This window comes from Tinamus guttatus, unplaced genomic scaffold (assembly GCF_059628265.1).
Source record: "Tinamus guttatus ecotype Peru unplaced genomic scaffold, ASM5962826v1 Tinamus_guttatus_pri_ptg000351l, whole genome shotgun sequence".
NCBI lineage: Eukaryota > Metazoa > Chordata > Aves > Tinamiformes > Tinamidae > Tinamus > Tinamus guttatus.
In genome coordinates, this window is record NW_028288885.1 from 948,986 (window position 1) to 976,004 (window position 27,019).

General features: G+C 43.5%; 1 protein-coding gene across 1 annotated transcript; it reads left to right on the forward strand.

The window, feature by feature from the left end:
• Positions 1 to 1,325: 1,325 nt before the first annotated feature.
• On the forward strand, positions 1,326 to 27,019 carry LOC104570862 (uncharacterized). The gene is made up of 14 exons (XM_010217917.2): positions 1,326 to 1,551; positions 4,551 to 4,670; positions 5,827 to 5,946; positions 7,094 to 7,213; positions 12,163 to 12,285; positions 13,330 to 13,412; positions 14,700 to 14,825; positions 15,748 to 15,793; positions 16,812 to 16,945; positions 20,748 to 20,876; positions 23,149 to 23,263; positions 24,167 to 24,301; positions 25,446 to 25,571; positions 26,768 to 27,019. The coding sequence occupies exons 1-14, from the start codon at positions 1,326 to 1,328 to the stop codon at positions 26,887 to 26,889; spliced, it is 1,725 nt and encodes a 574-aa protein (XP_010216219.2). The 3' UTR covers positions 26,890 to 27,019.

Below are 27,019 nucleotides of genomic sequence, written 5' to 3' on the forward strand. Positions count from 1 at the left end.
TTCAGAAAGCTTACACCATGCATAACTAAGAGAAGGAATAGCAGTAGACAGGCAGATCTGTGAGATTGATTGGCCATCAGTATTTGGAAATGTGGCCAAATCAAAGGGCTGGATTTTCAGTTTGTTTAGATGCTTGAAGTGCATTAGAGGATGGTGAGACTGTTGCTTATCAGTCTTTTATGGATTTGGAAACATTTGGCCAAAAAAGTATAGTTGACTGTAAAACCTGTCAATAAATGTCAAATGCAATGGTTAGGAAAAATCTATCAAATCCACGAATAATGTGATAATAGAAGAATAACCAAGCGTTAATAAAAGCGATCAGCGCTTAGCAAACCAGACTGGTTTCCTAATGAAGGAGATCTTGAATCAACCCAGATTTTACTAGAAACCTGAACAACATTGCAAGTATCGCCATATTTTACATTAGTTAGAGCAAGGTCACTCATGAAACTGTTCAAGAAAAGGTGGCAGAGGTACCAAATTGGTGAGTTATGCCAAAGGATGGAGCAAAAGGAGAACTGCTCTCTCTGCTCCCCTGTAGCTTCCTTTCCTGCATTTAAACTTGCAGGATTGCAGTTTCTTCCCATTGCTGGCTATCCAGCCCAATTCGTGGGACTTGCTTGACGGGGATTAAACATAATTTTAAATTCATTTGGCTCCTGTACTTTTTTTTTTTTTCCCCCAGTTTTCCTTTCTTGCTTATTGGAAAGTTTCACTTGACTGAGTTGGGAGCTGCTTGCCCATGCTGGGCCTTTGTTCTGCTCTTGGCTCCTGGAGAAACTGGAAAAACCTGTTTGCTTGTGCACTGCTGCTTTTTTTTTGTTATCTTCCTCTCCCATTGGCAGCTGCTGCTAATACACATGCAGACAAGGTGGTGCCTGCCTTTCACGTGCAAGGCTGCCTTACAAAAACTGGAGCTGCTTTCTGTATTATCCCAGAGCTTTCCTAGCCTTCTGAAGGCTTTGGCGGTTGCTCCAGGAGTTAAACTTTGTGCTCCGTAGAAGGAGCTTAGGTCATGCGTTTATTTTTCTGTGAGCAAAGAGAGGGTGTTTGAGCATGGCTCTTACCCAGCATTTTGAATAATATTCTGTGGGCTTCACACAGAAGCTTTGAGAACCTGGTCCTGTTGTGCAATGTAGCTTTTGCACGCAAAAGAAGACTGTTTTTCAGCGACTGCACAGGGTGTAGGTAGGGTGTCCTGTCCTTCCACACGGGACAAACACTGAGGCAGTAAACTAGGGCAAAACGCGGACAAGTTGGGAAGAGACTTTTCTTTCTGCCTCTTCCCTTTCCCCTCGCTTTGTGCTGCTGTTGGGACGAGAATGGGCCAGCTGTGCGGGCGATGCCTGCAGCTGCTGCGCGACTTCGCGGCCGTGGTGCAGAGGACGTCCGCAGCGCTGCTGCACGGCATCAAGGAGTGCGTGGCTCTGATCAGCCACTGCTCCTGCCTGAAACCCAGCGGCTCCAAGGGCCGGCAGCTCTACAAGCCCATCCTGCAGCCACACGAGAGGGTGACAGCGCAGGAGTTCCTGCAGCACATCGAGGCAGGTAAGAGCGCGTGGTTTTCTAAAGGGCTTGGGGGAGCCTAAGGAGATTCTTCTTGCGTGTTGAAAACAGATTGCTGGTTGAACTCCTCTGACACGGCATGGGGCAGCCTGGTGATGTAGCCCAAGACAGAGCTACAACGCGTTTTCTTTCGTGTGTGGGATACCAAGTGTTCAGCTGGTGTGATGGTTGGATCTAGGTACAAACAGTCAGCCGCTTTCTGCTGTGCAAACATTGCTAACATATAACCCATGTAACTATGTGCCATAAAAGCAAGTGCCTTTAGTAATGAAGTTGATTTGGGGAGGGGAAGGATCCCAGACCGAGTCCCTGAAGAGGCACAGCTGGAAACAGGCTGCGCCTGTGGTGGGTGCTGCTGGAGCCCTGCTCTGCAAGCAGACACCTCATCCTGTGCTGCTGGGTGACATCTGCACAGCCACGCGGCCAGAGTTGTGATAAGGGGGTCCTTGCTGTGCACGGGGAAAGTTGAGTCCCTACAGATCCCACTGGTCTCCCAGGACCTTCTCAGACCCAAGCATGTGGTCTGCAAACATTTTAGATAGAAGGCTTGAACACGATTAAAGGCCTGCACTTGAATCAATATAGATCCATAGCTCTTCATAAAGTTTCTCTGCTTTACAAGCTAATTCCCTAATTCCCCCATTTATCTAGCTATGGTGTCATCTCTATCCCATCCTAGGATTCAGCAGCATTAATAAGAAAACTTTTGTTTTTTCTTTCCTTCCTGCAGTCTCAGAAAGTCTGCTTGGATCTGTGCATCCTGTTAGTCAGTGGTACTCTCAGAGAAAAGCTGACCTAAAATTGTTCCTGGGCTCAGGCTTTTTTTTTTTTTTTAAGAGGGGACTGTTTGCTTGCTTGTTTTTGCTTTTCTCTTGGCTAATTGCATATGCTTATCAAAGCTGGCTACTACACAAAATTTCAGACCCTTCTACTTCCGTTTCTGTGAAGGCTGCAGTTGGTCCTTGGTGCAACCTTGGTGTAACACAGTCTGAAATGATCTGCCATGGAACAAACCCTGGTTCATTGTTATGATGCCAGTAATTTGGAATACACATGGATTAGCCACTGCTAGTGCTAATGCTGCTATTAACTGGTGCCATTATTCTGTGAATGTGTGTGGGGTCCCATGCTCTCTACATGGTCTACTATCTGTGTGCAGAATAGAACTGCATCTTTCAGCTTTGTGTATAGTGGAGATGTTCCAGGGCTGGGTATTTTCTTCCAAAGCTGCCACGCTTCTGACTGTGTAAGAGACAGTCTCAGCAGCATCCCAGCTCAGCGGACAGATTAGATCCAACGAATGGATGGTCTGGAGGAAACAGTGAGGCGGGGGTGGTCCTTTGCAGCACCCACTGATGCTTGCAAAAAGTTAAGGTGTATGTTTTCCTCAGAAATTCCTTCCCCTCTGAGATGGGTTTCCAAAGACTTGGTGCTCAGGAGCAGAGCGCAGTAGCAGCGAGTCTGCTGCAGCAGTAGTGCCCAGTGTCAGGGTGTGCTCTCAGAAAGGTCCTGACATCCATGACGGTAGATACATGGAGCCCAGGAAGAAGAACCAAAGAGAACCAAGCAGCTTGCCTCTTCCTTTAGCTCTCTCCTGTGTATTTTATTCCAAGGTGGGGCAAGCCAATCCTCCTGTCTAGGCAAATTGCATCTTCATATTAATCAGGAAGCTAACATGTGGGCAGAGGTTGGATGCAAAGAGAGACTTCATGGTTGATCATTTGACTCAGTTGTTAGCTACGGCAGCGTCTGTTTGGTGTTATAAATAGGTGAAGGTGAGTGGCTTCATCATTCCCTCACCTGAAAGTGCTGAGAGATGTAAGAGATTCAACTAGCCAGTGTGTGAGCAATGGAATTAAATGGAATTGAACCACATGAAAAGATTGCTGGTTTTGCTCTTAAAGCTTACACACTGTCTGGGCTGTCCTTTTGTGCTTATTGCTAATTATTAACCAAAATTGATCTTCATATGAATCAATCCTGTGAAACTCGCTTACCTCATCCTGAAGGTAGGAGTTTGTTATTCTTGACATGTCAGCAGCCTCCAATGGCCTAAGCAGAGTTTCATACCGAGACACCAAAGTTTTCATCCCTCACATCCTCTTTTTCCCACAGGTAAAGTGGCGAGTTCTTGTTGTTCATAGAAATAATTGACTCTCTAATGCACTGCTTTAATCTCTTGTCTCCAAATAAGTCTCGCACCTGTGTGCTTCACTGGCCAGTTCAAACTGCATTACCTTTCCAACAGCTTATACTGTTTAAATACTGGAGCATTGGTTTGATGGCCCTTTTTTTTTTTATCTCTGTTGCTGTGCTCCACGCATTAGAAATGCATACTACCCTGGCATATAGCAGTCATGCATGGCTGCTGTTGCTGTATTTGTGATGGCTACTGCAGAACATCTGTTTTATTCATAGGGGAAGTATCATACTCAAGAACAGGCAGAATCACACTGGGAATTCGAGCCTGAGGCAAGTCCATTTGCAATCCATTTTGCCATTCCCTGAAACACTTTACTGCAATGTTAAGGGTAGAAAACATAGCAAAAACAAAATGTTACAAATTAAAAACATAAACTTTGCCTACAGTTCACAGCTAAGAAAGCCATTTTCACAAGATGTATTTTAACAAAGAATTTCTGTGATTCAAGGAAAGATGAAAAGTTTTATGGAGGAAAAGAACGCCTACATTTATACTGGATGGCATTAAAGTGTCTGAGGGTTATAATTTATCTTGCTTCCAATCACTAGATGCATGACCTTCGTAAGAAGCTTTGCCAAGGACAGGTTATTCCAGGCTGATTTATTACTGCTGCTCCTGAAAACATGAATAGGGATAGATGGGTTCAATGGAGCTGTTGCGGTACAAAAATCATTATATATTTGTTTGGCTGCCTGTATAAATACCTACAATTTTTATTTCTTTTTGTAAACTTTTTTTTTGATATAATTGAATCTATGTTGTCATTGTACCTCTTTAGGTTTTGAAATGTCACCACTGGGAAAGGAGCCCCTGGAAGCCTTAAGGACCTTAGCCTTCTCAGAAAACCCAGGGTTACAACAGTCTGCAGCTCTCTACTATTTGCATATGAGTCAGCACAGTAAGTTATCTCAGTGCATTAGGAATTTTCATATAATTAAAATTAATTGTTTTTTCAAGTGTGAAACTCCCTAAAGTATCAAAGGTGGGTTTTTTTTTCTTTTTCTTTTTTTTTTTCCCACTTTACATATTCTACCAAGGAAAATGGAAATGCTCTCAGTGTGATGTGGACAGCAGAATCCTTCTGGGTTTTGCTGTGAGGAGATAATATCTCACAATTATAGAAGACTATAATCTCTCATAACTATAAAATTATAAAAAAACACTTAAGTTGTTTGCAGATTTAAAAGAAAACCAACAACCAAATAAAACACGATGTTTAGTAGATTTCACTCACTTCTGTAGGGCTCTTTTCTTTGTGATAGGCCCGGGCAGCTGCAGATCTCTCATAATTATAAAAATACATAAGTCATTTATGTAGTTGTAATATTTCTGAGAAAAATGAGCATTACCCCTTTGAGAGTCTGTGTATATTGAATCTCCTGAAAGCAACACAGTAAAGGGTACAGGAAATGGACAAGGTGCACTTTAAATGTTCTACAATCTATAGGATTTAGAAGATAATAAAGCCTTATAAATGGTAGCGGACACTCATGAAGGGAAGTACTGGGACTTGTGGAGGAAGCATTCCTCTGTGTACCAGCTGTTCCGTGAGAGCGCCTGGCTCCTGAGGTAATTTCTAAACAGATAGAGGAAACCAGCCTAGATATGTCAAATAATAGTAAGATTTCAGCAGGAGCCTGGGTCCTAAAAATGATTGAATTATCAGCAAAACTCAGGCTATGGTTTATTTATTTGCTCTTTTTAAAAATTCTACTTAAAGAGAACATCCGTGTGTTTGTCTTGATAGCTTTATGCCGTGTATCTTTTTCCAGCTAAAAACTGTGAACAGTCACAATATGAGGACCTGCTGTGGGCTGGAATGACTTGTTTGGTAGCTAGACATATTGCTTCCCTTCCCATAATGTCTTTAAAGTATTTGATTATTCAAAACATTTGCTGGGAATTTGCCCTGCTAGTAGCAATGGCATTGAAATGAAGGGGAATACCACTCAGCCTGTGTTCTGGGAGCACCTGAGGCCTTGCAACTATGAGACAACGATGTCAGGGACTGCAGGGAATGACGGGTGTCTGGATATTTCCTCTCTCTGCTGCAGTGAATGTCCCCCTGCCTGTGGAGCACCTGGAGCCCTTCTATGCCTTACTGCGCTCTACGGACCTGGAGGTGCAACAGATGTCCTCACTGTCCCTTGTCAACTTTTTGCTGGAAGGAAACAGTGAGTAACGAACGGCTCTGCTCTGCTCAGCTAGACCCAGTGCATGAGGAGGGCACATCTACATACCCAAGTCTACACAGATCCAAATTTCTTTGCTCATACTGTATGGGTTGGACAGGTATGAACCTGTTCACGTCTGCAAACAACACAGATTCAGGTGGATATATGATATTGTCACAAGATATACTGTATCAGGGGGCAGGAGAACTCAGCTCCGTCTACAAAGGCTGCTCAGTTATTCCCAGGCTGATGTGGGATTAGCTCTGCTGTTCTCATTCTTGGATAAAAAGCCCACCACTTACCCTTTCAGCAAAAGATATAGCTCTCAGAAACAGACTCTGCCTCTGAGTGCTCATTTTTTTGTTACTTATTAACTGAAGTTTAACGACTTTAACCAGTTTAAACAAGTGATTTGCAGATTAAATAGATAAATAAATAAAAACAAGATGTTTAGTAGATTTCACTCACTTCTGTAGGCTAGTAGGGCTCTTTTCTTTGTGATAGGTCCAGGGAGCTGCAAATGACAAACATCACCATAAAGTTTAAATTGACAGACAAGGCATCAAGGAACTGCACCTATTCAATGGAGTATTGGAGGCATCTTCTGCTGTACTTCCTGACACCTAGGCCACAGACAGTGTTCCATCACACTGTCCCATACCAGCAGAAGACAGAATCAGTCTTCAGTGAAGTTAGCTTTTTTTTTTCTTTTTTTTTTTTTTCTAAAAGAGGATCTTGCTGCAAATAGCATCATGCCACTCTTTAAAAAAGACAAAAATAAGTTTTAGAAGTCTACCTGCAGAAGAAAAGGAGTGTCTGAGTAAACTGTGAACCTATTGGAAATGCAGTTTCCAAACTGAATCTTAAATCTAGAAACAGAATTGCTGGCAGAAATATTTGGGAACTCCTGAATCAGAGACTCCAAGCATCTCTTACATCCTTTCATGAATCTAAAGGTGAATCAAAAAAAGACAAGCTGGGATATGTGAGTGATTCCAGGCTATTTCTATGCTACGTCCGTTTTTGCATAATCATAATATAGACCCCCAAGCAGCTAAAGGACACTATATTCTTTGCACAAAGGCATTAACAATTTGCTTTTTGTTTGTCCTTTTTTTTTTTTCTTTCTCCTTGAATTTATGGATAGTTGACAAAGAACTAGTTGTCCAAATGGGTTTACTTGAGCCAATTCTGGAGCTGCTTGAGTCAGGGGATCCCACTGTCCAGTGTAATTCCTGCGCCTGCACCATGACTTTGGCCATCTCAGGTGAGTGTGCTGTTCTTTCCCTTTTTCCTTTGAATGAATTAATTCATTACAACTCTTATTTCATGTTTCGAGTTGCTCAGTCTATTAATAATGGAATTAGAGGAGCCATAAGATTCAGCAGCAAATTTCAGTATTCCTCCATCATAAATTCAACTTCTTGAGATTCCAGTTAAGCTCATTTTTCACTGTTTCTGACATTCATTCTCTAATGATTACAACCCTTTTTCTCATTTCTAATCTAAATATATTCATGGCTAGCTTATCATAATTAGCGTCTAGGTTGGCTTCTGCCTCCTCTAGAGTTCTTCCTCTCTAATGTCTACAGTGATGAGGCTGCTTCATTTTACTACACTGAGGAAGCCAAGTTCTTTTAGCTTCCTCTTGTAAGGCAGGCTCTCTATTCAACCTCCTAGGCCTTCTGGGTTTAAATTACATGTTGCAGAAATGGAAGACGGCAATTTCATCTGCTGCTCTGTGATATCGCAGACCTCAAATGTTGTTACAGAGCAGAGATGTATGTCAATGATGCAAGAGTTCCATTTTCAGCTCATCTCTTCTGAAAGACAAAAGCCCAGAAATGTGCAGTATTCCACCTGGGCTCTCACCTAGATCTTTTATTTTCACATTCCAGGGAAATATGTTGTATGACACATCATATCATAACACATGACTTGTTTGTTTGTTTCTGTGATTGCATCATGGTGGTGATGCCATACAGCTGATTTAGATGTCTCTGTCTTTAACCTGGGTGTAGGGAAGGCACTCCAGATCCAATTAACCTTCAGTCTCTGTTGAGGGCAGTCACCAAATGCTGTTGCACAGGGTCTTTGGTGCCGGTGCGCTTCCAAACTCGGATAAAGTGAAGCTTTCAAGCCAGGTAGGGATTCAACCAAGGAGGTCTGGCTAGAGGATAAACTGGAGCGATGACTAGAACTAGATGTGTTCTGAGAACCTTTGTCTCAATTTTACCTGGGATTAAGATGAACTGGATCCATTTTTTTTTTTCAGAGCACATTTATTTTCTGCAGCAGGGAGAATAAAGCAAGTGTCAAGTGTCTAGAATTTGATTAAATTCTAGCTCGCACACTCTGATGTTTTAAAGTGTCTATTTGAGATAAAAACTGTGTTTAGTCATGTCCTTTAGGTAAGCCATTTATGTCCTACAGTGATTTAAAAGCGATAAATATGAAAGCACAGCCAAATTAGGATAATCCTTTACATGGCCAAAAGGTGACTAAAATTCTCAGTCCAAGAATGGTGAGGTACCTCAGGTCTGCTGCAGTAGCTGTCCAAGACTGTCTGCATCAGACTGAAGCTGCTTAGCGAGGTGCCTGCAAGTTGCTTGAAAACTGGGATGTCTGGATGCCGGCTGTGATAGGCAACCAAGCACAAAACCAGCAGAGAAGCTCATTCAGAAGAAAGGATTTGAAGGTCGGTTTGTTTCAACACCAGCATTTGCCCACAGAGCTAGAGAACACATGCACGTTTGGAATTATTTGTACACTTTCAGCCTGGGAGTGAAAATAATCAGTCTTCAAATAAGAACTCCCTTCAAAGCAGACAAAAAGTGAACTAAACAAGACAAGTTTGCAGCAAGACTTTAGGGAAAGCTAAACATCTGCATTAAGCTAAACAAAGAGGGTGAGCTGAGAACGGAGCCAGAGATAAAAAGGATAACACACAACTGAATCTGGATTTGGTTTTGGTGTCTATGCAAGCAGCTGCTAATGCACATTCAGAATTGTGCTAGTTGTTTGTTCAAGAACACAAATGGCAGAGAATGGCAAGAGAGAATTTATGAATGCAGGTTTCAAGATGAGTTATTTAGTCCCAGCTTGAGTAGCTGCTATTGATTTTCCACACACATCCCCCACTGAATATGTGCCCCTCTTCTAAATTTCTTTAAGGGGTATCAGATCAGAGGTTGGAGTGGCATCTGTGCAGGGACTGCATTAGATATAAAAGTGCTTCAAAACAGAAATAGAAACATGTTCTCACCTGCCATATCACTTATAGAGACTGTAATGCAATTAACACATCTTAGTGAGATAGATATCTCCATCTATTCTGCTGTAAGTTTATGAAAAAGATAAAAGTTTTCAGTCATAATATCTGACTGGAAATAGAATGGAAGTGGAGAGAAGGATGAGGGAAAATAATTTTTATATATATACGCATATATATAGAAATGGATGCATATATAACATTTGTCAAGCCCTCAGTGATGGGCACTAATGAAGACAGCAGCTGAACCAGTTAGCTAATGAGCAACCCAAGGGAAGAAGAGAAGATGGGGTTTTCTGTTCACAAGGGTTTCCATTGTGTGGGTATCTGTGCTGGTCCCGCCACCCTCCCAGCGCAAGGGCCGGCGCTCAGGGCAGTCCCGTGGGAGCAGGGCTGTCCGGGTGCCTGAGGCGGCCCCATGGCCGCGGGCTCCCCGTGTTCCAGCTCTTGTGGCAGTGGAGTCTTCTCAAGTCGGGTCAGCCGCGTCTTTTAAAGGCGGACAAGCCTTCACGGAGCACAGCACCTCGACACTCTGCCGCTAGCAGCGCTTCCTTAGGAAGAGCAGCAGGTCAGAAATGTGGCCCTGGGAACCTCTCCCACAAAAGGATACGGGATCCTCTTTCCCTGCCCTAGAAGGAAAGATGGAATTAAAAAAGTCACCCAAATTCTATCACATTGTTCATACACGAGCTTCTCATCCGCATTCATAATAGTAATGGAGACTGTCGTGTGAAAGAATGAAGGGAGCAGCAATATCTGATTTCCTCATCTTTTTGCTTTTCTCCTTTGCTCACCTAATTAGAGTTTACGTCAGACTAGACTGGTTTCCATCAGTTGGAAGGGCACGAAGTGTTGGTGCTGCTGCTGAGAGAAACACAAGAGCAATGTGCAGGCAGATTATATTGGAGAAAGACTTCCCTACAAAACCGATCGGAAAATATCACCAGAGTATACTTTCTCACATGGAAAAGCTATTTTTAAATACTATTACTAATTGCTAATACTGTTTAAATACTATGTTTAAATACTATTTTTTAAAAAATGACTTTGCCCAGAACAATTATTTTGCTCACAAAGTGAGACTTTTTTTTTTCCCAAAATATAGAGTATTTCCTTAAGTATAAAATACTCCCATGAAGGGGATGTTCACAGAAAGGGCTTTATTCTGGAATACTAAATGCATACCAGCTGAACTGTACCCAAGTATCTATCCTGGGTTACCTGTGCCAGTCAGTTTTGCAATCTAGATAGGCTCCAGGTATAGAAATAATGTTGCTTTTTCCCCACTCTTAAGTCTATGAGTTAATTAACACCTGAAGAGTTGACCTCATTCAAAAACCTACCGATTTCTTGCTTTCTTTCTCTCAGTAAGCTTTTGTTGTTTAAACCCTCTATGTAAGTGAAACAATACTGAAAACTCCAGTGCACTTCAATGGCTGTTTTACTTAAAAAATGAAAGATGTAAAATAGAAATATTGCTGTTGTTAATTTTTATTTTATGAATACTCAGCAGAATAATATAATATTAAGAGAAAGTGATTTTTCTAGAGAACTTGCAGAGAACATATTAAAAGAACACTGTCAGCACTTTATTTATTCAAAAAGCTTTGTCTTGCTTACAATGTGGTTACTATTGCCCTGCAGGAATCCTGCAAGGAAAACATACTTTCCTCTTTTAAAAGGCTTTGTGGAGCTGGTGGTTCCTGGAGCTTTTGAATGTGCAAAATACCTGGTTACGTAGAGCTGCAAACTCTCTCCAGGACAGAGAGACTATTCTCTTGCTGGCCAAGGACTAAGCAAGTCAAAAAGCAGTTTCTCGTCCAATTTTCTTACTTTTTTCCCCTTTCAACTTAGTTTGGTTTGCTTTATCTACCTGCAGCCAGCATCTCCAATTTCACCATTCTATGGCTTAGGCCTCTAGGTTAAGGTAATGGCTGGAGTCCAAGCCATGAGCCTGGAACCGGCCTCACTAAGTGCTGTATAGAGATTGAATAAAAAGATAGTCCTGACCCAAATCAGCTTATAGATTAACAAAGAGATAAGAGACACAATATATGTGGGAGGACCACAGTCACAGTCAGAAGGGAGGCCTCAGCATCATGGCAGCTTTTTGCCAGTGTTTTGCAAATGTTTTGTTGGCCTCAAGTTAAGGGATTGGGGAAGATCATAAAGGAATGATTTTCTTTTATATAAGGGTGACTTGAGGCTGCCTTGGCTAAGTCCAAAACAGAAAGAGCAGAACTAAAAGTATTCTTTTTTTCTGAATTATACTTGTTAAAGTTTTCAGTATCTTATGGCATAGTCTAATATTGCTGTATCCAGCATATATACTATATACACAACATGTAAGTATGTTATATATTATTTTATAATATATGGTATTCTACAGCAATATTTAAGTGGTATAGTTAATATTCTTTTAGAGTTTTTCATCCAAATGTCTCGAAGGATTCTGGGGATTTTTTTTTTAATTCTGCTTGTATACCATCTTATCAAATTCCAGTAGCTAAGACAAAGTCTGTTTTTATAAATGTGTATGTTGCTTATAGCTGTGTTTGGGGTGTCATAGACACATCCAGTGACAAAAATCAGCCAACTGGATAAATCCTGCTAAAATAATTCAGACTTATCTTCACTTAATCATTATTATAATAAATACTATAGTATAATAATTATATTATATTATAATGATTAACTATAACATAATCATTATATCATATGTTATAATAATTATATTATAACTATAATATGTATTTTTTATGGTTTTCCTCTGAGCTCAAAGAGAAATTTTGATATGTACCAAAAAGGAAAAAAAAAAAAAAGAAGAAAGACCATAAAAGTGAACTCCAAGGAAATCTAGTTTTATATGAACTGCTCCTGTCTCACAGCAAGTGGCTACAGCATGGCAATGTCTCATTTCTTTTTTACCCGTACATTTTCCCCAGAGTCCAACCGAGAGGCTATTGGTGCTGCTCAAGGAGTTACGCCCCTGCTGGCTCTTGCCAATTCCTATGATCCTAGAGTTCAACAAAATGCAGTTGGTGCTATTCTCAACCTCACACAATCAGGTACTCTCTGATTAATGGTTCATCTGAAATTGCTGAAAAAGAAATTCTTGCAGACAGAAAAACATATGTTTTGAAAGCATTGAGGCAAGACTAAAGGCGTATCTGAGCAGCAAGTGCTTTCCTTTGTAAATAAAGTAAAAGTAAATAAGTGCTTTCATTCATAATGATCCCATAGGTTGGTGGTTTTAGTTTTGCTTCTCTGTAGCTAGTATAGACCCATTTTATCCCTATCCCAAAATAGGAAGGCTTGATTTCCAACCTCAAGGAGCTTATGTGCAAGCAATTAAGTAATCAGTCAAAGAGAAAGAAAAAGAAAAAAAATAAAAAAATATGGTTAAAAATAACTTGGCATAAAAAGCTAGCTATCATCTGGGGTACTTCTTTGGAGCAATCTCAAAATTTATCCAACAACATTCAACTCTTTGAATGTTTGTCTTGTATCTATAACTTGATGTTGCAATATGCCAATTACAGTAACTATTATTGTCTTCTGTAAAAGACTCCTGGGATTTTTGTTGTCAGCTTCAGCAAGAGCAATATTTGGTCCTCTGCAATAGTATTTCTGCACCTTGCCTCTGAAACAGAGGCCAACATAAATCCCAGCCATCTAGATGATACTGTCACCCACACACTGTGAGTGATAAAAAATGGTAAAGGGGAACAGTTGGCAGGAACTTTTATGTATTGCACTTCTGCCATTGTTCATTTTTTTAATATGGGTATTCTTTTTACACAGAGACCGTTGTGAATATTGTAAAAGTGAAGTTTTTCTGCTTTTTTTCAGCAATTTAGATTCTCTGAACAATCTTTAGCAGAAAACTGGCGAGGGCTAATCAGACATCTTGCTAGTCATTTTGCTAATGTGACCGCATACAAGCAGTTTGCACAGACTCTAAGTTATATACTCTGTAGTCAGACTTCTTGGAATATATTTGGATGAAGAGCATCACTCTCCAACCCAGATGGCTGTGGTGGATTTTGAGTGGTTCCTTCAGATGAGAGAAGAGGCAGGAGACGCTAACAGCGCTTTTTTTTCCAATGCAGAGAAGATCCAACAGGTCCTATGCAAGGAAGGAGCCCTCCCAATTCTCACTTTTCTGCTGGAGTCTCCTGACTCAGAAGTGCAGGTATGGTCCAAACAGGTCAGTTTTCTTAAGTCATAGCAGTGTGGCAAGAGCACACACCACGGAATTTAGAAAAGAAGAGAGAGGGAGGAGGAAAGGTTTCTCTAGAGAAGAAGGAGGGGAATTAAAGAACTTGTCTTGTCTGTTTTTTTTTTTTTTCCTACAGAAGCCAGTATGTGACTATGTCTTGGGCAAGCTCTGCTCGGTCAGAATCTTAGTTTCTTTAGCTATATAGATAAAGTTTGTAATAGAGAAGTGTATCTGCCTGCACACACTCATGCTTGTGCACATGCACACAGTGGTTATGCAGTTACCTCTTTATATCCTTCAGATCATCAGGCCAGTTGCAGATAAGCCTGTTCTTCTGCACCTTTGCAGCCTAAATTTCACCTTGCCCTCTGAAGTGCTTTCCGAAGGCACAATTTGCAAAGATTCTTTTTGCTTATTGGAAATGTCTAGGAAAGCTCTCTATTTCACCTCTACCACAGTCAGCATATAGAACCTCTTTGTGTTTCAGCACAGGTAACAGAGAACTGGTTCTTAGTCTAAATATGAAAAAATGATGAAAAAAAAAATGAATCACAGATGTAAACCTTAAAATCTACTTGTTCATTGAATCAGTCTTCTGGGTAGCACAGGATTATTTTCTCTATTTTTTTAATCTTTAATTTTATTTATCTTTATTTATCAGTTCTACTTTAAATGTCTTGAAGCGATGGAGCCTCTTGAATTGCTTTCTGCAAACTGTTTCAGCATCATCAGTTTTCCTTGATATTCATCCTAAAAGGTCCTTCTTGGCAGTTTAACCTGTTTCTTCTAATTATAATCTCTCTAGTAATACATACTGTCATACATATATGGACGTCCCTGGCGTTGATATTTAAGTCATTTGAAAATGGCCTCTTGGCATGCCAGGAAGGTGACTACACCCATCTTCAGCGGGGCAAAGTGAACAGCACATGTACACGAGCTCCTTTAGGTGCCAGCTGTAGTGAAGGGGCAGGAGCACAGCAAATTCCCACCTATGCAGGGTCCTCCTAGGCTTGTGCAAGCCGCAGTGCCACAGCACAGCTCCTGTGGTAGCACCAGGAGGTCGCTTTTCCTGCAAGAAGCCCGCTCAGGCTTTTATCACATCTAGCTAATAAACCGCCCTGCAGCTGGACAAAGCACTTTTTGTTTTAATCAATTCTAAATCTGAGCGTTTCTCCAGTTTGTTTTTAATCGTTCTCAGCATGTCATCAGTGCATCTCTCTCTCTGTCTCTCCCCACTTTGTTCCTGGTTTGCTCCAGTATTACAGCTGTACCGCCCTGAGCAACGTGGCCGCCCACGCGCAGCACCACGCGGCGATGCTGCGCACGGGAGACAGGTTCCTGCTGCGGGCGCTCGTCTCCCTCCTGTCTTCCTCCGTGGACAAGGTAAAGTTAGGAGAGGAGGGGAGGGAGCAGGTTTGCTGATAGCCGGACACGCACCCACGCAGGCCTTTCCGTCGGGATCAGGAGGGCCTTTGGAAGCCGCCCGTGGAGCCGTCGCTGCTCGCGGAGCTTGGCATCACGTCAGGCAGCCCCAGGGCACCCAGCCCAGCCGGCCACAGAACACCAGCGGCCTGGGCTCCAGCTCCTCACTTCCAGCAGCTCTGCGGTTCTGCAGATCTCATCCCATTATGCTGCACTGTTTTCTGACATAGACAGAGTCAATACCCATCACTATCCTGATGTTTCTTTTTTGTGAGTGCTGATGTGCCCCAAAACCACAGTTCTGTTTGGCTCTGCTAAGGCTCCCACAGTCATTGATTCCTACTGTGTGATAGCAAGGGTCTGGAGCACCTTTTATGCTACTGTATTTTTTGTTTGTTTCTTTTGGTGTGCAAAGCATAACCATGGCTTCAAAGAATAACCCCTACAAAATATGTGGGGTTTGAGGGGGAGCCATGCATTGAAGAAACTTCAGTAAACAGTGGTTTAGGATTTAAAGGATGGAACATGCAAATTCTGTGTAGAAAGGGGAAAAAAAGTGCAAAGTAAATGAGAATTGAAATCCTTACATTTTTTCTATAATATATTTGATATTGCTAAAATAAGCCAGCGTTTGAACCGCATTGGCTCTTCCTCATCAACAGCAGGATGATTGATACCAGAGCAGGGTATCATTAATGGGGCTAAAGAAGAGATTCACTTGACAAAAAAGAAAGTCCCCAAATTTTCATGCTCTGAAGATACTGTGATAGCTTGCTGGTGTTGTTACGTTTATTTTGAATACAATAGCCAGGAACGCACATTACTGAATCCACCCTTTCTCTCTCTCTCTCTTTTTTTTTTTTTTCCTCTTTGGCACACGCAGGTTTCAAGCCAGGCATGCGTCTGCTTAAGAAATTTAGCCACCAGTGGTAAGTAGTATCTTGGAGATAAACAAACTACACTGCTCTGATTCTTTTCCTTGCTCTCTGCTTCTCACAGTGAGCACATGGGGTGGGAACCTTTGGTATTAAGAATAAAAGATATATCTTCTTTTCTGCATTTTAATGAGATGTCAATAGAAGAGGGCAGGTTTAGTGCAGAGCTCCCAGGTAATGAGGGGAAGTACCTGAGCAAAGTGACTGAGACAGCATAGGTCTTACGCTCTGAGCCTTTGCAACTGTACTAAGTTTTACTTCCTCCCATTAAACCTGATTAGGACAGAATATCTCCCAGAATTGCTGTTCACGGCGGAACTTGCCTCCTTGCGAAGCATAAATCTGTCTGTCATTTTCAGAGGCATTTGTCCTGCTATTATAAAAAAAATCCTATCCTATTAAATGCCCAATTATGTTTCTACAAGGTACTCTGGAGAAGTCAGTAGAGGCAGTGCCACACTCCACGCCACAGCCGTAGGGCCCAGAAAGGACTTGTCCATCTAGAAAATGTAGCGAGGCTTCATTTTCAGAGCATCACAATTATAGTGGAGCTGGGGGACGAGGAACTGCTGCTTTGCTCTTTGAAGTGGTTGAAAAGCCCCGGGTCTTTTAGGACTGCTGCTCCATCTGCTGGCTGCTCTGGCAAGGTCCTTGTGCCAGGAAGCACTTCTGAAAATTCAGGGATACAAGAACAGGACAAACGGGTCGCTCCTTGGCTAACCTCAACCCTCTGTGAGATACCTGGTATTTGAGGATGCCTCTCCATCCGTGCAGCAGAAACTACCACCTTCCCACCAGGCTTTAGGCCAAGGAAGTGCCCAGCAAGTTCCCTTAGTTTCTTCTCACCAAGGTGCAGGCTTGGAGGGTCCCTAAAGTGTGTTCTGCTCTCAAGATCACGTTAATGCTTTGGCAGAAAGAGACAGAGCAAATGAGGCTTTATTTGTCCCATTCCTCAGAGCTCAGGAGGTCTCTCCTAATAACGCCATCTAACTCGGTCATTTTCCCAAACCAGCGGATACCCAGGTTGAGATCGTTGCTCACAACGTCCTGCCCAAGCTGCTTTCCCTGCTGGCGTCTGGCAGTAGGGACGTCCGCCACGCCGCCGTCGCCCTGCTCTGGATACTGTCCCAGCACCCGCGCAACCAGGTAGGGCTGGGCATTGCCTAAGACCAGAGGCAATGGGGTAGTTTTGGCCACTGCCCGGGTTAGCATTTCCTTATGGCAAAACTGCAAAGAGCAGCATCATAAGAGAAGGAAATCACAGGGACCGCTGAGGAGGCTGTCCTCTGCTATGGGGCTTTCCTACTGAAAAGCAGAGAGAAACTGATCTGCAGTGGGCAGGTAAAGTACATCACTGCAAAATCAAATGCAAAATACATTGTTTTCCATCATGGACAATTATTTGCACATGCATTTGCATAAATTCAATATTCTTTGAACTATGATTAAGACAGCAAGAAGGGCAAATATAATGTAAGTTTATGCCTACCATTACTTACTTCACTTGAACTCTCTTGTGTGTCCTGATGCAAGACCTTAGTTACAGAATGGTTGTTCTGTCCATCTGGATTCAGGGTAAACACCACCGTTAGCAGTGTAGCTCTATAGAAATACATGAAGAAGCCTGACTAGAAATAAACAGCAGCAAATAAACAAAGCAGACCTCCCTGCTGTACTTTCATGCTTCACATAAAGGAGCAAAACCAGTAAATGGTGAGTGACAAATTAGTTGTTTCTTAAATAAGCTTTGCCATTGCAGTAATTAAAGGCACGCTTAGATACATCGGTATGAAACGGCTTTTGATGAGGGTTTTAAGCTAATACTAACCTGTTAGGAGAGCTAGCTTTTGGGCAGATAAGGCAAAAAAAAGAAAAGGAAAAAAAAAGTGAGACCTTCGCCTGTCATATTCCGTTAGGCAGTAGAGAGTCAGAGTGACCACAGCTGCTTTAGGTGCTTTTCATGCTTGAAATACATCGGCCTGGTTGGAAATTTCCTCTGGGAATTGGAGGCCCACTGCCTTATGCCTCGGGCGCACGTACGCTGCTGCACAGCACGAGGCAGGTTGTGCCTCCTGTAACTCCAGGATGTGACGGAAAAGTGGGAAAGCTCCCTGCCAAAAATGGGAAAAGCAAGTAAAGAAGTAAGAAAAATGGGAAAGCAGAAACTAGTGTCTTTCCAAAGGCGCTGGGGCTTGGTAGGCTTGTGCTGCATTAGCACCACGTGTTCCCCTCTCTCGTCCAGCTGCTCGGTGCAATGAAAACACACAGCTCCCTGCCAACGAGACTGCAGCTGAAATGCGTTAAGTTAGTGGGGGCTATTTGCACAGTATGAGGCAGAGACTGCACAGTTGTCCTCACTGATACTTTATTTTCTTGCCCCAAAACACCGTTTATGCTCTTTGCGCTCCCGCCAAGGAGCAGCCCGCAGCCGCTTCCCTCCCCGAGCCCGAAACGCGTCTGGGCCGGTGCTGCAGCCCCAGCGGTGCGGCAGCAGGAGGCCGAGCGGCAGCCTGGCCCTCTCGGGCCTGCTGTATTGCAGCGAGGCGCCCGAAACGCGTCTGGGCCGGTGCTGCAGCCCCAGCGGTGCGGCAGCAGGAGGCCGAGCGGCAGCCTGGCCCGCTCGGGCCTGCTGTATCACAGCAAGGTGGCCTTCGTGGGGCCGAGCGTCACCCCCGGGGGCTGGTTTGCCGCCGAGACGCGTCTGCATCCCGGGGTTTCTTCAGCGGCCGTCCCTGAGCGCCCATGGCTGCTGCCAGGTGGGACGTGCGCTGGGCACCCCGAGGGGAGGCCGGCCCGCCCGTCCCTCCTCGCCCCCTCCGCGCCTTTCACATCGTGTCAAGGTCCCTTTCTGTAAGCCGGGCTGAATGCTAAGCGAGGCAGCGCGGGGCCTCTCCATGGGAACAGCCGGCGGAAAACAAACCCCCGAACAAAGCTAACCTTTGCAGCCAAGTCAAGCGATGCTCGAATGGCTGCAAATACCCCCGGACTTCATCTGCCCTTTCAGCACCGTGAAGCGAGGCTGCTGCTCCCTGCCCAAGCGCCCGCCTGCAATGCCCTGCCCTGGCCCTGGCCTGCAATTCCCAGCAAGAGCTGGAGCGCTGCCCTCTTGCAAGGGGAATTTTATTCAGCTCTCCCAAGGACAGGCCAACCCCCAAATGCCAGGGAAAGAGTCAGGCTTTGTGCAAAAGGACATTTCAAATCAGCCATTTGAGCAAAGAGCTGGGAATTGGAATAGCGAAGGTCCCCTCCAAACGACGCCACAGACTTCCCGCTCCAGGTACAAAATAGCTCTGCCTCCGTGTCCTGCTACCTGGGAGACAGCAGATCGTATTTATTTTGGCCAGCACCACTCAGCCAAGGGTTTGAAAGCTCAGTATTGCTGTTTTGAGCAGAACTGCTGCTGGAATGCTTCCCCTTGCAGCCTTTTCTGAGTCCCGGGAGAGGCTGGATCAATCCTCCTTTAACCAGGCTTTCCGTTTGTACTTGGAGAGCTCTCTCCTGAGTGTGAGCCCTGCACAGACAGGGCTGAAACAAAATCTGGGTCCCAGCCACACACCAGCCAAAAAAGAGGCTCTGCAGAATTGAGAGGCCTGTCACTTGCCAGTGTTGGTCCTGGATAAATTGAAGAGCTTGTCAGGAAAGTTGTTATGTATTGGCAAGTTCATTTGCAGTCTGTAGACAATTCCCTTTTCTCAGGCTGGAGCAAATCAAATAAGAGTAGCACAGTCGATTGGGGTTACACAGAAAAGAGGACACTCAGTCTAAAAGCATGCCAAACAGTCATTGCTGGTAATTATGATTGCATCATCTAAATTTATAAAGCTAGAGAAAACTTGCAAACGTATCTGCATACGGGATTCCTTAAATGCCCGGACTTTAGCTTTAGTCCTATCCTCTGTGCCTATTTTTTTGTGTTTTACTTTATCATTGCTGGTTGTGACAGTGCTTAAAATGAACATAACTGAAGATGTCAGCTGGTATTATAGGAAAATAAAATACTCTTTAGCAATTTAACTCCAACACAAGACCCAAGTTAAACTAATTCTTGAAGACATCTGCCTTGGGTGCCACATCAGTGTTCCTGACATTTCTCAGACTTCAGAGATAGGCCATTTCCTCAACCTGCATATAGGACTGGGGACTTATTTTATGCTGAACAATTTAGTGTTAGTGTTCCTCAGTTTCTGGTGACACGAATAAACAAGAATTGCAAAAAAATTACAAAAAAATTTGTAAAATTCCTAGGGAAAATGGACGAAAAGAAATTCTCCCAATGTAAGAGGAAATCTTTTGTTGCTCTTAACTACAGACTTAATCGAAAGTCTGCTGAGATCAGGTTTCTCATGTAAAGAGTAGTCCCCTATGAATCCATGCTGTTACTGAGGAAACTACCTGGCTTATAATCCAGACTTGATAAGATCTTGGGGAGGTCTGATCCAGTTGATACTAATGGGAATTAGAGCAGATGACATTCAGGAGGAAAGATATTTGCTGATACCCCTCTAAGATACCCTTCAGCAAGCAGAGAGATGCATACCTAATCTCTGACAACAGTGCTCAGGACACCCCGCTATGAAGATGCCCGGGCACAGGCTGCCCTGGAAGCACAGGCCGTTACCATGGGCAAGGTGGATTGCCGAGGTAGCCGAGGACGCAGTAGTGCCTCACGGTGCTGCCCTTCCCTGGCGCCCCCGTCCTGACGGTGCCTCCTTCCCATCAGGCGACGAGGAAGCTGCTGCCGTTGAAGGCTCCCGCTTTCCCTAGCAAGAGTAGATCGGTGCCATCAGGAGATCCTGTTTCGAGAGGAAGGGCTCTGGACCCAGCTGCTTTACTGTTCATTTAAATAAGCTAAGCTATACTCCTCTTACAGTTTGGTGCGAAGTTGTATCGCCGTGCGCTAACGTTTTCTGTCACAGAGGTAAATTAAGGAGCTGGTTGCTCTTCTCAGGATGTCCTGACATGTGCAGAGCTGCTGCAGAGCCTGGGGATGCTGCTCGCAGTGCACAGAATGGACCCTGTCATTGCTGGCCATACTGCTTGTATCATCCAAAACCTGAGTCTTTCCAAGAACAGACAGGTAAGTAGCCTTTTTTTATAACTGAACCATGCCCTGGGAGGTTGCAGATACGTTTATATCAATTCAGCATTAACCACAGAAAGAACTGTTTGCATGGATTTTGTTGCTGGGTTTGTTTGTTTTGAGCAATATGCCAAGTACTAATATTCTGCAGAAAACTGTATGATCTGATGTGTCATAGACATTTTTTTGATACAATATGAAAATGAAAAGAAGAAATATTTTGCTAATCTAATTTAATTCCCAATTTGTTATATATAAGCCTAATTACTAGTGTACATTTTGCCTCTTTGCAAGATACTACTTGTGGCAAGATGCTATAAACGTCTCTGTTGCTGACTTTGCTTCCAATGAAATCCTAACCTACAGGTGCATTTCCTTTCTCTTTGTACTTTAAGAATATTCCTCTTAGTCCTCCTCCTGCTTTTAGGAGGGAACACATTTCCCTCACCTTCATCAAACGGTGCCACTGGTAGAGCTGATAATATTGGAGGGAAAAAAAAAATCCTCATCTCTGCATTGTCCTTTGCTTTGCCTTCTGGGATACAATTTGGAGGACTTGCTTTCTTTTTCTTCTTCTTCTTCTTTTTCTTCTTCTACTTTTTTTTTTCTTTTTCTTTTTCCTTTGTTTTGTGTGTCTGTCCATGATCAAATTTCTACTAGTCTCAGAGACTACTTTTCTGAAGTGTCAAATGTCAGAAACATTTTCAACCTTTTCAACCTCAGCTTACCCAATTTCAGACATGGAAACCTAGTTGTCCTTCCTTCTTTGCATTGCTGATTCTCATTTCTGCAGCTCCTTCTCTTTATTTAGTTATATCTAGATCAGATTAAGCAATAAACTGCAGTACAAAATAAAGTTGTGTTTTGTGGCAGACAAGGACTAGGCTTGCATTACCCTTTCCTTTCTGCCATGAGATAAGAAAGCACCCACTGCAAATAAAAGACATTTGAACTATCCAAAAGGAAATCTTTACTATGGATCTATGAACCTCAGTGATAATGAATAATGGGGGATGCTCAGCATGCTTCAAATTGGAATTAGAAATGTGATATTTAAATCACAAGGTTTTCGCATTCTTACTGATAAAGATAAGAATTACAAGAGTTCCTGATAGTGGTGAAATCAGTTGTTGCAAGGGAAGGCATTCCCTTGAACTCAAGGGCTGGAGGAGGAGTAAGAATTGTTCTTGGCTTTCAAAAACTGCTTTTAAAAAATGGACCTATTTATTACTCCAATTTTATGCCTTTCTTCTGTTATTAGCATGGAGCTGCTTCCACTTTGTAAAAGCTTCATAATGTGCCTTGTAATGTATTAGCTCTCACTGCATAAGTGAATCCAGTGCCAGGTTTTCAGGAACTGACCCCAAAACATGTAGGAGTCCTTGTCACAAGAATAAAACCTTATTTGTTTTCATGCCAGCAGGATACAGACAGACTGTGGCAGCTTGAAAGGCAGGAGCCTCGAATCCGGGCTCAGCCTTTAAGCGGGAAGTTAAAATTTGCAATATAAAATGAATGCAAAACTTTTTTTTTTTTCTTATTATAGCAATCTGAGCTCCCTTGTGGAGCTGTAATCTCCTAGTGAGCTGACAGCTTGGAAAATTCAGCTTCCCTTGTAAACAGTCACCTGCTATTGTAACAGGATTTGTTCCTGGATCTCATGTGCTTCTAATCCAGGACGGCATAAGATAAGTGTCCTTGCTATAGTGTCCAAAATACACACTCCCGTGCAGAGACATGCTGTCCAACACCGTTTTTGGTGCAGCAGATTCAAACTGAAATATGAGGGATCCACAGAAATGTTTAATTCCTAACAATTGTCTCCAGCGACAGGAGTCACCTTTGCTAGTGAAAGATCACCTTGTATTTCTGCAGATCGCAGCATTTCAATGTCAGAAAGTTTTCAAAGCCCTAGGGGTAAATATAAGAAGACCAAACCAATGAATGTCCGGAAGGGTTATTCACTTCAGCATAACATAGCTCATCCTAACATATAACCTGACACGGCAGTGAGAGGTTAGGAAATTATTTGAGCTCTAAAAGTGATCTGAGATCCTGAGAAAAGCCTGCAGATTGGGCAAGCCCTGGGAAATGCCTAAGAACACGCAAATTCTTAAGAAGAGGAGGTGTTTGACATCTGCCTGTACAAGGTCTGAGAGGCAATATTTTCTTTACTGATGTCTGAGTCCTGAGCATTGTTAGGGTTAATTCAGTGCTTTGGATGCCCTTGGACCCCAACAACAGCGGGAAGCTCTCTTTCCTGTTGCAGAGAATCATCGAGAGCCCCTGTGTTGAAGGTCTCCTCCAGACCATGCTTTCTACTGACATTCAAGAAGATTCTCTCCACTACGTGACGTCCTGCCTTGCTGAGCTGGCAAAGCAAGGTAGGGAAGCAACCTCGCTATAAGTGGATTAATCTGGAAAGTGCACACATCTTTCATTAATCCTGATAGCATGGGTGGAGATGTATATCCCAGATCTTTCCTTTTAAGCTCTTGGGAGTTTTGCAATAAGCTTCAATAACAGCAAGATCCTACCCACTGGCAAGAGGTAGAGGCTCCACTGGTTCATTTTTTACCATTGAACTCCTTGGGGGTTTTTGCTCAAAATTCTCTGTGCTGCTCCTTGCAGCTGTGCATGGTCTGTCTACTTTTATTTGCACCATCACTCAGTTTCTACTGCAAAATTAATTTCACAGTGGCAGGAAATAATTTAGAAAGAAAAAAGGCTAAAATACAATGTGGCCTTTTCACCTTAAATTCATCACTTTTTTTCCCCCCCCTTTTCTTTTTAGAGAGACTAAGAGACTCCACATTTCTGGCCATGGAAGGTACAGGTTTCCCCATGACACAGAGAAGATCAGGGTTAATTTTCCCCTGTTGCCATGGAGTTGGATGTTGTCTGTCAAATGCTTCCTCTCTCTAGCTGACACTGCACCCGGTGACGTTGCGTTTAATTTTGGGAGAGGTGCCCAGCAGCAGCTGGGCAGATTGAGCCCATGGTGCCAGGGCAGCTCTCACACACAAAGGGATTCAGCTTCTCGGAAGACACAACCCAAGGGATAAGAATCCACCGAGCTTTCTGTGTATCAAATCCATGCTGCCTTGTTGAGAGCGTAACCCCAAGACACGACCTGTTTTTACAACCCCAGATACTGACTGCAGCAGCTCAGCACCTGCGTGCTTCTCCAGCCGAGCAGAGGGTTTCCTGTTCAGGCAGCCCGGGTCCTGGCAGACCTCCTGCCTGGAGCTCGCTCACAGGCCGTCCCCTGTGCTTGTGTCCTGCAGAAGGAGCCGCGGGACACATGGTGCTGTGCATGGACGAGCCCTTGACGCGGTGCCTGGTGAGGCTGGCCGGCCAGCGGGACCGTGTGGAGCCAGCCTTTCACGCGGCCTCCATCATCCAGCGCCTGATAGGGCACGGTAACTGTCACACTGCATTAACTTCGCTTTCTAAGACATTTGCAACCGTCTGAAGTAAAATGAGCCTTCTTCCAAAGGAGTTAACTGTCAGGCACCAAGAACGTTTAAGATTTCTAACACATGGTCCATGTGCTTTCTACACATTTAATAACAAAGCCTCGCGATTGCCTTTGAAATGCATAAGCAAACAGTATTTCGGTGCATGAGAAGCCAAGAGACAAACATAAATGATAAGATACTAAGGTCCGATTCAGATGTTTTGTTACCCTTTTCAAGCACTGTCCATTCTGCAGTGCCATTCTGTAGGCAATCTGAGGTCCTTAAAAGTAGGTTAAGTGAAAAGGTGGAATAACGCAAAATATTCCTTACCTTTCTTCTTACTGAGGAAAAGATGGGACATTTCAGACAAGAGCCATGGTTACATCTTTCTGCTTGACCCCCTCACCAAATTTATCTGGATATATAGTAGGATGGCATTCCCCGCATGTGGCAGCAGAAGTTGAACATCATAAAGACAATTACAAAGGGATGGTTGTGTCCCAAAATTTTAGATTAATTTCATTCCCCAACCGGCAAGGGGAAAGTTTTTATTAAGCCAAACACCACTGTTTTAATTCTCATATAGTTTAGCTGAAGCAGTAAGATAAAACAGCCTTTATGAATATAGCCTGTAATTTTTAGATTTTGGTGAGGGATAATGAAAGAAGTGCAAGACAATAAATAGTTACATTTCAATCCTTGAAAATGAGAGCAGTGGAAGCCTAGAGCGAGGGATGTCAATAGGGAAAACAAACCTGTTTCAACCCTACCCTCAAGCATCTGCTGCAGAACAGCCTTCTAGGCAGTGAACAGAGTCCCTCCAAGCCGTGTCAGCAGGGAAGGCCGATGCGCGCGTACGTCGGCGCGTCCCTCACGCGAGGACCAGCGTCCCCGGTCAGCGGGAGCCCTGCGAGTCGCTGGCCTGAAGCACCCGCAGCGCGGCTGGAGGCTGCGGCGCGCGTTAGTCCTTCACTGCTCTCTGCAGTAAGGCTGGCTGCAGCTGGAGGTAGCCGAGACGTGAACGATCCCAGGGCTGGTACAAGGGCCAGCTGTAGCGGCGCTTTCAAGGTTCCCATTATCACCAGCGGTTCTCCTGTTTACGCAGAAAAGACGATGCGCTTGTTGAGGTGTCACATCGCAGAGACCCAGGCCTACCTGCGGAATTTCCTTTCCCACCCCGAGGTCCGCTTCCAGCAGCTGGGCATCGCGACGCTCTGCGGCCTGCAAGGAGGTGCGTCCCGCGGCCGCGGGCCCCGCCGGGCCGGCCTCCGGCCCCGTCACAGGCCGCTGCCCCCGCCAGCCCCAAACGCGCCTGGAACGGGCCTTGCCCTGCGCCCCTGCGCCCGCCGGGCCCGGCACCCGCCCCAGAGCAAAAGCAACAGCGGAACGGGTCGAGGGCAGCCAGCGCCTCCGCTGCTTTCAAAAAACTGAAACACATTTTAAGATAACGGCGAGCCGTTGTTTTTTAAATCAAAGGCTTTCTGATCAGAGGGAAACCGGATTCAGAGGTCCAGAAAGCTCTTCAAATCTGAAATCGTAGTTTATTTTGGTACAGCAAGCAAAGGAGCAGGTTGTGCTGATGGCAGGCACTATTGACACACAGCATTTCCATGGCTTTGCCAGGTCTTGGAAATAACACAGAACATACAAAGATGACAGATTAGTGACCTTCTAGTTTGTCACTCATTAAAAATAAATTCCATGTGAGAGAATAAATAACTGCTCGTCCTCTTCACTGTTTTGCTGATTAATACTATTATTCAAGGTTGACAGGCCTGAAAGTCATCAGCAATGCTCCTTGTTCTGTAATGTCCTCTTATGCACAGAATAATTTTCTCAAAATTTAGGGAATCTTACATTGAAATTAATATTTTATAGCATATACATTTCCAAGAACATCAGTATTCTTTCTACAAGCACTTAATCATGCATATTTTATAATTTTTGCCTTAATCTTGCAGTTAAGGCATAACAAAGCCAGAATATATTACATCTTTGGTATACTTCTAATTCTGTTCCTTAACATTTCCTAGTTTTGATTAGGTTTTTTTTAAGTGAATATTGAGTACAGATGACACACATACTATCCAGATTTATATTTTACATCTTGACCTACAAAGAGCCAGAGCTACATCTTCCTTTGCATCTGTTGCATAGGAACAACACGTAATACTGAAATGGCCAACTGAGCTTTACGCATCTGGATGTAAGATGAAAATGGGATTAACATCTAGCACTTGTTCTCCTTTGTATGGTAGAAAAATATTGGTTTACATATTTTCTATTTTACACTGTAATAGGAACCACCGAATCCATCTCACCTTGAATACAAGCATTCTAAGGTTTTGCAGAAAATACAGGAAAAAGGTTTGGAGAAGGCAATTACTAGAAGTTCACGAACCTAACACTTGTTATTTTTTTCTTCAGATCCAGAATTTTCTTCAGCATTCAGAAAAAGCCAAATGACCAAACTCCTTGAACAGGTCCGTCAACAAACAGAAGAAACTCAAGAGCTCCTCAGGGCAGCTATTTGTCACACAGACGGTTAATGTTTAAGTCGGATGCCTTACAAAAACCTAGCAAGTCCAAGAAACTGAACCTTCAGAGGAGACAACTCTTTTCATTGGCTTTCTTAGTTAAAAGTTTTCCTGCTTACTTGCCTTTTCACCACAAAAATAA